The sequence below is a fragment of the Macaca fascicularis genome, chromosome 7 (assembly GCF_037993035.2).
Source record: "Macaca fascicularis isolate 582-1 chromosome 7, T2T-MFA8v1.1".
In the NCBI taxonomy this organism is placed as follows: Eukaryota; Metazoa; Chordata; class Mammalia; order Primates; family Cercopithecidae; genus Macaca; species Macaca fascicularis.
The window spans coordinates 131,773,686-131,786,397 of NC_088381.1; the positions used below are offsets into that span (position 1 = coordinate 131,773,686).

General features: G+C 40.2%; 1 protein-coding gene across 12 annotated transcripts in view; it reads left to right on the top strand.

The window, feature by feature from the left end:
- SYNE2 (spectrin repeat containing nuclear envelope protein 2) overlaps positions 1-12,712 on the top strand; it is a 376,210-nt gene that overhangs the window by 87,728 nt on the left and 275,770 nt on the right. For all 12 annotated transcript variants that reach the window (XM_065548888.1, XM_065548887.1, XM_005561459.4 and 9 more), the window contains exons 3-7: positions 1,915-1,976; positions 2,990-3,085; positions 3,181-3,258; positions 3,347-3,439; positions 11,331-11,512. In XM_065548888.1, the coding sequence (XP_065404960.1) occupies positions 1,915-1,976; positions 2,990-3,085; positions 3,181-3,258; positions 3,347-3,439; positions 11,331-11,512 (511 nt within the window). The remainder of the gene's footprint in view (positions 1-1,914; positions 1,977-2,989; positions 3,086-3,180; positions 3,259-3,346; positions 3,440-11,330; positions 11,513-12,712) is intronic.

Below are 12,712 nucleotides of genomic sequence, written 5' to 3' on the forward strand. Positions count from 1 at the left end.
GCCTCAATACCAGAGAGGGTATTGGGCACGGAGGGGATTTTGCTGATGGCCCACCACAGATTTCATCATCATTGGAAGCATTTTAGAACTTAAGGAGAGGTGGGAGATGAGAAAAGTTGGGGGGATATGCACAGTCTTTTGGGAATTAGAGAGAAAGAAATGAGAGGGACCTGAGAGTCTAGAGTGTATGTGCGTGTGTGTGCATGTGTGCATGTATATACACGTGTGCTTATGTGTGTGTTTGCATGCATGCATGTGAGTGTGTGCATGTGTGCATGCACTGGCTGATATAAGCAAGGATAAAGGGTGTAGTGAGATGAGGCCCGGTGAACTTGAGGTTGATGGTGGCAAGGCCGTAAGCATTGGGCACAGGATGCAGTGGGTGTCTGGGCCTATGCTTATCCCTGCCCATCCAGGTGAGGAGGCCTGGGGAGATGGAAGCTCAGTTCATGAGTGCAGGGCTAACCCTTAGCCTCCGTGTCAAGAATGTCTGCTGAAAATCAGGGGGTAGAGGGCTAGAGGAGGCACGGTGTCAGTGTGAGGCCCACTCCTTCTCAGAGGGGCAAGAAGGGCTGTACTCTGAGGGTTCAGGTCTTCCCCTTGACTCCTACCTGGGTTTTTTTTTTTTCTTTTTTCTTTTTCTTTTTTTTTTTTTTTTTGAGACGAAGTCACGCATCGTCACCCAGGCTGCAGTACAGTGGCACGATCTCAGCTCACTGCAACCTCTGCCTCCTGGGTTCAAATGATTCTCCTGTCTCAGCCTCCTGAGTAGCTGGGCCTACTCAGGCATGTGCCACCACGCCCGGCTAATTTTTGCATTTTTATTAGAGATGGGGTTTCCCCATGTTGCTCAGACTGGTCTCGAACTCTTGACCTCAGGTGATCCACCGGCCTTGGCCTCCCAAAGTGTTGAGATTACAGGCGTGAATCACCATGTCCAACCCCTACATGTTTAGTAAGAGTAATAGCCAGCACTTCTTATGTACCAGAGTCTATGCTAATCACTTTAAGTGAATCATTAGATTCTCATAACAATCTCTAGAGACAAATGCCTATTACTTTTTTATTAAACAAGGACACTGCTCAAGGTCACACAGCTACTCCATAACAGAAACAGGTTTTGAACTCAGTTCTCTCTGACTAATTACAGCTCATTTACAGTTAATTCAGTGGCAATATATTCTCCGTGATAAATGTTAAGACTAAACCGTAATGATTTTATGTGCCATTTAAAACATCTTCTTATATTCTGGGGTCATCTTTACTGCATGGTTTTGGCTTAAACTTAAAGTCTTCGTGGGTTAGGAACTCCTGTTGCTGTTCACAGTTCTTTGTACAGTACTGTCAAGGTGGTATAGGGTCTCAGTTGTTTTTTCTTTTCTTTTTTTTTTTTAAATGAGACAGAGTCTTACTCTGTTGACCAGACTGCAGTGCAGGGGCATGATCACGACTTATGCAGCCTTGACTTCCCGGGCTCAAACCATCTTCCCCCCTCACAGGTTCATGCCACCACGCCTAGCTAATTTTTGTATTTTTTGTAAAGATGAGATTTCTTTATGTTGCCCAGGCTGGTCTCGAACTCCTGAGCTCAAACAATCTGCTTACCTCGGCCTCCCAAGTGCTGGGATTACAGGTGTGAACCATAGCACCGTGGTCCTAATTCTTTAGTCAGTAAAAAATATTAAAAACCATTGTCTTGTCAACAAACCCACGGTTTTTAAAAAAATATCCTATCAACATGCTTTTTAAAACACTACTTGGACAAACATCTACAATTTAGACTAAATCCTGGAAAGTTTGTCAGCTTGTGAAACACAGGCACACACCCGGTATGACAGCCTCTGAAGCTCAGATATGTGCAGGAGGTTTCTGAGGCTTCTGGTTTTGTAACTGCTGTTGTTCCTTCTTTGGTAGCTGAACAGGAAGACACCCAGAAGAAGGCCTTCACGTGCTGGATAAACTCACAGTTGGCCAGGGTAAGCAAACAAAGACCAAATTAGGTTATAAATCTGTTTGTTACTCCCCCATACTCCTTCTCTTTTGACCCCAAGGAGGCCATTAAAAAATGGTACTGGTGATGACAGGGAAAAGGTTGTGGAATGTCTTTTCTTGAAAGAAGATGTTTTAAAAGTTATCTTGATCTTGTTTTATTTGTTACTCTTTCTCGCACAGACGAAAAAGTACTTTTGTTGAGGATATGGGACAGTGCTATAAAATATTTAATCACATCTCTTCAAGTGAAATAATAGTAATACTGATTTGCATATAATGAATGTTATATATTAGAAACTGTCCTGAAGTCTTTAAAAGTAATGATTGTGACAACACCTGACAAATGATTTCACGACATCCCTATGAGACAGATAGTAATATACCTGTTTAAAGGTCAAGGAAACTTCAGTACAGAGAAGGGATGTGACTTGCATGTGGTCACACAGCTTAGAAGTGATAGTGCTGGGATATGAACCCAGACAGTCTGGACTCGGCGGCCTTGATCATAATCACGGTGCCATCCTACCACACTGATGCTGAGTATCTAGAGTAACCTAGATACATGATGAATGAGACTCTTCTCACAGACCACGCACAATGTTTTCTCTCTGTCCGTTTCAACACAATGCTTATAATTCTAAGAAAGGGTAAATACATAAGCAGGTTACTCCAGAAATGTAATCTGCTCTCCAGATGGGTCACTAGTGACTGATTCTAAACGTCTTTAATGCCGCTTGTGTGCACAGGTTTTAAGCTCTCAGTGAAAGCTCCATGCAGAAAGGGTGTTGTGTTACTGGAAATTTGCCATAAGATAATTTAAATTTGCTACTTTTCTTATGTTTTGATACGAATCTTTGCATGTTCTTTCTCATTCTCTTAATTAAGAAGAAAGTCATTACTGAATTTTAGTTTTTCACAAAGCACATTTATGAGATCCTTAAAGGTATGGTTTTTGGACCACAGTTTGAATGATTATTTTTCTTGTGACCTTCTGCAGCACACTTCTCCCTCGGTTATATCCGACCTATTTACAGACATTAAAAAGGGGCATGTCCTCCTGGATCTGCTAGAAGTACTTTCTGGGCAACAGTTGGTAAGATTTTTAAATGACACTGAGAGACTTTTTGTTGATTTAAAAAATATATATTTCATTTATTTGTGAGTAATATATTTGCTTGAATTTCACAGCCTCGGGATAAAGGATCTAATACATTCCAGTGTAGAATCAATATAGAACATGCCTTGACATTCCTAAGAAACCGATCAGTAAGTATAAATTTTACTTAAAAATTCACAGGAGAGATTAATGCTCTGGAATATTTCCTCCTTTTAACCTGCATTTCTTGTTTTCCAGATTAAGCTAATAAATATTCATGTTACTGATATCATTGATGGAAACCCATCCATTATCCTTGGCCTAATTTGGACAATTATCCTGCACTTTCATGTAAGTAGTTTAATGATATAAAAATTATTTCTACCCTACCACAGTATAAAATAAATGTAATGCAATAAGTGTGAGTTGACTAAATTCAGTCCTGAGCGTCTCCTATAAATAGGACCTCTGGAAATCTTGAACGGGTGGAAAATAATAGCAGACCTTTTGCCATTTCTGTTATTGGTTTTTTTTTTTTTTTCTGGAGACAGGGTCTCGCTCTGTCAACCAGGCTGGAGTGCAGTGGCACAGTCTCAGCTCACTGTAACCTCTCCTTCCTGAATTCAAGTGATTCTCCTGTTTCAGCCTCCTGAGTAGCTGGGACTTCAGGTGCACGCCACCGTGTCCAGCTAATTTTCGTATTTTTTTTTCTTTTTTTTTTGAGGTGGAGTTTTGTTCTTGTTGCCCAGGCTGGAGTGCAGTGGTGCGATGTTGGCTCACTGCAACCTCCACCTCCCGGGTTCAAGTGATTATTTTGCCTCAGCCTCCTGAGTAGCTGGGATTGCAGACATGCACCACCACGCCCAGCTAATTTTGTATTTTTAGTAGAGACGAGGTTTCTCCATGTCGGTCTGGCTGGTCTCGAACTCCTGACCTCAGGTGATCCGCTCACCTCTGCCTCCCAAAGTGCTGAGATTACAGGTGTGAGCCGCTGTGCCCAGTCTAATTTTTGTATATTTTGTAGGGACGGGGTTTCACCATGTTGGCCAGGTATGGTCTCAAATTCCTGACCTCCGGTGATCTGCCTGCCTTGGCCTCCCAAAGTGCTGGGATTATAGGCATGAGCCACCATGCCTGCCCTGTTGCTGTTTTTCAGTTGAAAGTTGAATGCTGAATTATCATGATATCCTGCATTATTCACAATATCAGCACCAGTCTGAACAGAACCTGCCATGGTAAATGTTTGCTTCTTATTGTTTGTTTACTATGGCAGAGGAGAGAGTAGAAAGCTTCTGGAGTAAATGCTTGAAATCTAGCCACTAAAGTTTGTAAAGCCTCCCCATTTTGGGGGACCCCTGTCCTATCTGACTATGAATAATCCCATAACATTCAGTTCTATCCCAAGACTGAGTTGTAGATTCATTTCCTTTCACAGATATTTTTGAACACTTACTATATGCTAGCTCTTATGTGAGGACATCAAGATTTTATGATGGTTATAGTTCTGACTTTATAAAACATATGATTGATAAATATGTTTTCTCAGGCCTGGAATTCTGACATAGTACAGGGTGTCTGTACTACCTAAAAAGTTGCATTTTCTGCATTTCCATAATTATTTTAAAAATAACTTGGGAACAATACTTATTTTAGAAAAACTAGAAAATAGCATAACTAACATATAAAATTTAAAACATGCAGAGACAGACTATATATTATTTCTGGATACATGCATTTGTAATTACAGTGGAATAATATGCATGAGGATGATGAAAACTAAATTTAAGATTGTGCGTTTTTTTTCTGGGAAAGGATAAAATGGGATTGGAGAGAGAAAGAGGCTTAAATTGTATCTGTGTTTTATTTCTTTTTTTTTTTTTAATGATTTATTTTATTTTTTTTTTTGAGACGGAGTCTCGCTCTGTCACCCAGGCTGGAGTGCAGTGGCGTGATCTCAGCTCACTGCAACCTCCGCTTCCCGGGTTCAAGAGATTCTCCTGCCTCAGCCTCCTGAGTAGCTGGGATTACAGGTGTGCGCCACCACGCCCAGCTAATTTTTGTGTTTTTAGTAGAGACAGGGTTTCTCCATGTTGTTCAGGCTGGTCTTGAACTCCTGACCTTGTGATCCGCCTGCCTCGGGCTCCCAAAGTGCTGGGATTATAGGTGTGAGCCACCACGTCCGGCCTGTGTTTTCTTTCTTTAAGAAAATCTAAACCAAATATGGTAAAATGTTAAAATTTGATAGATCATGGTCATTTATTATTTTTTCCTATAGTTTTCTGGCATTTGAAGTATAATTAAAAATTTTAATGTAGATAATAAAATTATAATCTACCACTCACTATAGCTGCTATAAATAATTTAGTGTATAGTCTTTATGATATATACAGCAAGAATTAATGTATCTTCATATGTATGTATTTTAACAAAATGGGATCATGTTATCCATACTGTTTTCAGCATGCTCTGTTGAATGGCTTTCTGAATATATATATATATATATGTGTGTGTGTGTGTGTGTGTGTGTGTGTGTATGTGTGTGTGTATATGTATACGGAGGCATGATGTTTGTTGTAAAGTACTGTATTTCACTAATGGATAGTCAGAAAGCTCATGATCATTTGTAATTATAGGTAATTTCAGATAAGAATGCCCTTAAGGGCCGGGCGCGGTGGCTCAAGCCTGTAATCCCAGCACTTTGGGAGGCTGAGACGGGCGGATCATGAGGTCAGGAGATCGAGACCATCCTGACTAACACAGTGAAACCCTGTCTCTACTAAAAATACAAAAAACTAGCCGGGTGAGGTGGCGGGCGCCTGTAGTCCCAGCTACTCGGGAGGCTGAGGCAGGAGAATGGCTTAAACCCGGGAGGCGGAGCTTTCAGTGAGCTGAGATGCGGCCACTGCACCCCAGCCTGGGCGACAGAGCGAGACTCCGTCTCAAAAAAAAAAAAAAAAAAAAAAAAAAAGAATGCCCTTAAGATAAAACCTTTGCTATACAATTGTAATTATTTCCATGGGCCAAATTCGTAGAAGTGGCATTGTGCCATAGGGTTTGCAAACCTAAAGCTTTTTTTTTTTTTTTTTTGAGACAGAGTCTCACTCTGTTGCCCAGACTGGAGTGCAGTGGCGGGATCTTGACTCACTGCAACCTCCACCTCCTGGCTGCAATTGATTTTTCTGCCTCAGCCTCCCAAGTAGCTGGGACTACAGGCGTGCGCCACCACAACTGGCTAATTTTTGTATTTTTAGGAGATGGGGTTTCACCATATTAACCAGGCTGGTCTCGAGCTCCTGACCTTGTGATCTGCCTGCCTTGGCCTCTCAAAGTGCTGGGATTACAGGTGTGAGCCACCGTGCTGAGCTTAAAGCTTTTATTTTTATTTTTATTATTTATTTATTTATTTATTGAGACTACTCTATTGCCAAGGCTGGAGTGCAGTGGCGCGATTTTGGCTCACTGCAATCTCCACCTCCTGGGTTCAAGCGATTCTCATGCCTCAGCCCCCTGAGTAGCTGGGATTACAGGTGCCAACCACCATGCCTGGCTAATTTTTGTAGTTTTAGTAGAGACGGAATTTCACCATGTTGGCCAGGCTGGTCTTGAACTCCTGACCTGAAATGATCCACCTGCCTCAGCCTCCCAAAATACTGGGATTATAGGCGTGAGCCACCACATTTGGCCTTTTTTTTTTTAAATTAAAAACTTTTAAGTAAACTTTTGTTGATGTATATGTAACACACACACATAAAAATGAACAGGACTTAAGTATAGAGTTTGATGAATATTTATAAATGAAACACACCCATATAATCACCCTGCCAGATAAAAATGTAGAACTTTGCCAGCATCCCTAAGTGCCCCAGGTCCTTCTCCCAATCACTGCCCTCCTTTCCTAAAGGTAAGCACCACTTTGAGCCCTATGGATAAGTGTAGAGTCTTTAACACCATTCAAATGGAATTATAAATGTCTTCTCTTATGTACACTATGTACTCTTTTGTGTTTGACTTATTTCATTGTATATCATGTCTGTAAGATTTACCTTATCGTAGCAAGTATCAGTAAGTCTTTCTCGTTCATTGTTGTGCATGAATATACAATTATATGAATATACCATAACATATTTACCATTGTATTGTTGGTGCACATTTCTTTTGCTGCCAGTTTTTTTGTTTTTGGTTTTGTTCTGTTTTGTTTTTTGAGATGGAGTCTCACTCTGTCACCCTGGCTGTAGTGCAGTGGGGCACGATCTTGGCTCACTGCAACCTCTGCCTCCTGGGTTCAAGCGATTCTCTGGCCTCAGCCGCCTGAGTAGCTGGAATTATAGGTGTGTGCCACCATGCCCAGCTAATTCTGTATTTTTACTAGAGATGGGGTTTCACAGTGTTGGCCAGGCTGGTCTTGAATTCCTGACCTCAGGTGATTAGCCCACCTCGGCCTCCCACAGTGCTGGGATTACAGGCATGAGCCACCACACGTGACCTGTTGCCAGTTTTTAGCTACTATGAATAAAGCTGTTCGGAACATTCTTGTATATACCTTGTATAAATCCTCATTTCCATCTTGTATCTACCTAGGAACGGAGCTGATGGTGTCAGAGCATATGATCTTTAGCTTTAGTATATACTGCCAAACAGTTAATCAAAGTAGTTCTTCCAATTTATACTCACCAGAATTTCTTGCTCCAATCTCTGCTGCTAATACTTGGCATTTAAAATTTATTATTTAAGCCTTGATGTTATGTGTAATGATTTATAGATGTTTTAAAATACATTCTAGGCTGGGTGTGGTGGCTCATGGCTGTAATCCCAGCACTTTGATAGGCTGAGGCAGGAGCATTGCTTGAGCCCAGAAGCCTCCTACTCTCTCCTCTGCCATAGTAAACAAACAATACCAGCCTGGGCAACATAAGGAGACCCCATCTCTACAAAAATAAAAATAAAAATAATTAGCTGGGAATGGTGGTACCTGCCTGTGGTCCCAGCTTCTCTGGAGACTGAGGTGGGAGAAGCACTTGAGTCTAGGAAGTTGAGACTGCAGTGAGCCATGATTGTGCTACTGCACTCTAGCCTGGGCAACAGAGCAAGACCCTGTCTCCAAAAAACATACACATATATACTGGAGATATAGATATAGATGAATACACATATACACATATACTGGAGATCATATATATGTATGGAGATCACATATACATATATAATATATGTTTATATATATTATATGTTTATATGTTTATAATATATAATATATAAATGTATTATAATATATAAATGTATATATTATATAATACATAATATATATTATATTTTATATAATATATTTATATATTACATATAAACATATATAATATGTATATGTGATCTCCAGTATATACATTACATATATTCTACAAAGAACTTTTGTCCAGTATATATATTATATATATAATGTGATATATAACTTTTGTCCAGTATATATTATATACTGTAATATATAATATTGTAATAATATTATATAATATATTACATATACTATAACATTACATAATTACAGTATAATATAATATATACTGGACAAAAGTCTTCTGTAGAATGTATGTAAATTGCAAATAATTCTGACTGTGGCTTGATTTTTCAATCTTTTAATGAAGAAGCATTCATAATTTTAATATAGTTTGAATTTATCAACTTCTTTTGTGGCTTATACTTTTATATTCCTTTTTTTTTTTTTTTTTTTTTGAGATGGAGTCCTGCTCTGTTGCCCAGGCTAGAGTGCAGTGGCACAATCTTGGCTCACTGCAACGTCTACCTCCTGGGTTCAAGTGATTCTCCTGCCTCAGCCTCCTGAGTATCTGGGACTACAGGTGTACACAACAAGGCGTAGCCAATTTTTGTGTTTTTAGTAGAGATGGGGTTTCACCATGTTGGTCAGGCTGGTCTTGAACTCCTGAACTCAGGTGGTCCACCTGCCTCGGCCTCCCAGAGTGCTGGGATTACAGATGTGAACCACCACGCCTGGCCTGTTATATTCTTTAAAGACCTCTTTTTACTATGAAAGTATTCTGTTACATTATTTTCTAGAACAATTTTGTCCAATAGGATTTTCTGCAATGGTGGAAATGTTCCATAGCTATATTGTACAAAACAGTGACTACTAGCAACCTCTGCCTCCTGTTCAAGCCACTTGTGGCTATTGAACACTTGAGATGTGGCTAGTATGGCAGAGGAAATGAATTATTCAATTAATTTGAATTTAAATCTTACATGTGCCTGGCGACTGTCATACTGGACAGCCCAGTTCTGAAAATGTAATTGTTTTAAATTTTATATTTAGCTCTACAATCTTTCAAGAATGAATTGATTTTGTATGCTGTGTTGAAACAATCGAAATTTACTTTTTTCCATATGGCTATAAACAGTTGACCCAACAGTTTATTGAAAAGCTCACCATGTTCCTACTGTGCTGTAGTGTCACCTTCACACGTGAAGTCGACATGAAGTCGCCCTATATGTGAGGCTCTATTTTCAAATGACCTATTTTCTTTCATCACTTCTCTTTGCACCAGTACTATACTTTGTAATTTTGGTAACTATATATTGAGTCTTGATATCTGATAGTGTAAGTTGTCCAACTTGTTCTTTAAGAAAATCTTCATTATTCTTTGCTTTTTGCATTTTTATATAAATTTTATAAATAACTTGTCAGTTTTCACGCATGTGTGCGCACACACACATTCTCACACACACACGCACACTCCTGCTGGGATTTTTATTAGGATTACATGGCATGTATAAAACGTTTCAGAAAAAAATTGACATTTAAAAAATACTGCATCTTTCAATCTGTGAGTATAACGTTTTAATTATTCTGTTCAAAATATTTTCTAATTTTCATTTCTATTTCTCATTCGACCTATGGGCCATATAAAAATATATTGCTTAGGCTGCGTGTGGTGGCTCACGCCCGTAATCCCAGCACTTTGGGAGGGTGAGGCAGGTGGATCACGAAGTCAGGAGTTCGAGACCAACCTGACCGACATGGTGAAACCCTGTCTTTACCAAAAATACAAAAATTAGCCAGGCATGGTGATGTGCACCTGTAATCCCAGCTACCCAGGAGGCTGAGGCAGGAGAATCACTTGAACCTGGGAGGTGGAGGTTGCAGTGAGCCGAGATTGCGCCACTGCACTCCAGCCTGGGTGACAGAGCGAGACTCCATTTCAAAAAAAAAAAAAAAAAATATATATATATATATATCTTAATTTCTGAATATTTGGAGATTTTGTCTGTTATATCTTTGCTGCTGACTAGAATTTCAATGTGGTCAGAGAACATACTCTGAATGATTTCAGTCTTTCAAAATTGCTGCAGCTTGACTTACGGTGCAGCATGGTCAGTTTCAGTAAATGTTCTGTACGCTCGTGAAAGCAATGTTGGTGTAGTGCTTACCAGATCAATGCTAATCAGACCAAGTTTGTTAATTGTGTTGTTGACATCTGTTATTATTGATTGTCTGATTAGTCTGTCATTTGTTGAGAGAAATGTATTAAATACTTTTATGTTTATGGATTTATCTTTTAAAGTTTTGGATAGATACCATATCGCCCTCCAAAAAAATTGAGCCAATTTGTACATTTACTAGCAATATAAAAATATCTAGTTTCTCATACTTTGACCATCGCTGGATATTGCCTTTACATTTATTTTGCCTGTACAATATAGTAAAAGCTATCCTTTTGCTGTATACGTTTAAATTTCTTAAATTACAAATACAATTGTTTTTCATAGATTTAATGGCAGTTTTATTTGTTTCCTCTGGACTTGTCTATCCATGTGTTTGACTATCTTTTTTTTGATGTGTACATTTGTCCTTAATGGATGCATTTCACTTGATCCAGTCTCTCAAGATACTCTAGACTAGGAGCTCAATTTGGTTCAGTTAAATTCATTTGACAGGCGTTAAGCTACAGTGAAGTGCTCCATAAGTACTTCAGGGGGATGCATCGATGAGGGACATCCCTCAGTGTGGGGCAGCATGCCTGGGAGAGTGTAAGGAATGACCCAAGTCATACCTTAGGAAGCAAAAGTGCAGCCCCCATGGCAGATGCTGTTATTCAAGGATTTGCCCAGTATTCATTTCACAGGAGTAAACTATGACTGTCATAGGATGCTTTTTAGGTCTTATTTTGACTGGAAATTTTGGCCCAATGCTGGTAACTTATGCTTTTATAAACATTAAGTCTTACTTTGCCTTCCTTAGATTGAGAAGCTTGCCCAGACTCTTCCTTGCAATTACAATCAGCCTTCCCTGGATGATGTGAGTGTGGTTGATTCTTCTCCTACCTCAAGTCCTCCAGCTAAGAAATGCTCCAAAGTACAAGCAAGATGGCAGATGTCTGCAAAAAAGGCCCTTCTTTTGTGGGCTCAGGAACAATGTGCCACGTAAGTAGTTTGCTATGATCCTAAGAGACACACAGGGCAACTGTATCAACCAACACCACCTCACCACCCAAACACCTCCCTCACTTAAAATGAAAATTCTCACTATCCCCCTTCCTCTCAGTGCTTCTTCCATATGTGGAAGCCCGAGAGCTCAGCCACGTTTGGTTTCAAAGGCTGGAAGGTGGTATCACCTGGATAAACTCGCTCACTCCCACCTGCTGTGTTTAGGCGGCATATTATTACATGGAAATAAAGTGGTAAAGTGCCAGGCACGATGGCTCACTCCTATAATCCCAGCACTTTGGGAGGCTGAGGCGGGCAGATCACTTGAGGTCAGGAGTTCGAGATCAGCCTGGCTAACATGGTGAAACCCCGTCTCTATGAAAAATTAGCCTGGTATGGTGGCACGTGCCTGTAATCCCAGCTACTTGGGAGGCTGAGGCAGGAGAATTGCTTGAACCCGGGAGGTGGAGGTTGTGGTGAGCCGAAATCATGCTATTTCACTGCAGCCTGGGCAACAAGAGCGAAACTCTGTCTCTCTCTCTCTCACACACACACACACACACACACACACACACACACACACAAAACTTATCTCTTGAAGATGTATGTGAGTATATTAAGAGACCTCAGAGTTTAGAAATATAGCTCAATTAGGAAGCACAGAGACCAGACAGTATGCGTTTTGAGACAGAGTCTCACTTTGTCACCCAGGCTGGACTGCAGTGGTGCGATGATGGCTCACTACAGCCTTGACCTCCCAGGCTCAATTGATCCTTCCACCTTAGCCTCCTGAGTAGCTGGGACTGCAGGTACACACCACCATGTCTGGCTAATTTTTGTATGTTTTGTAGAGATGGGGTTTTGCCATGTTGCCCAGGCTGGTTTCAAACTCCTGAGCACAAGCAATTCACCTGCCTCCATCTCTGAAAGTGCTGGGATTACAGGTGTGAGCTACCACACCAGGCTGGAGTATGCATTTTTAAAAATTGGGGATAATGAAGGAAAGTTAGTGCTCATATCTTGTTTTTCTTTTAAAGAAAGAAAAATGTTTTCTGCTCTTGGGAGACAATTTACTTTCCCATTTTAACCAATGTCTGAGCTGGAGCTTAGGAAAAATAAGGACTGTAGATGCAGGAGATCTCTCTACTAGAACTGTAGAGTTCACAAGGCATTTCTTGTCACATCATAGCATTGTTA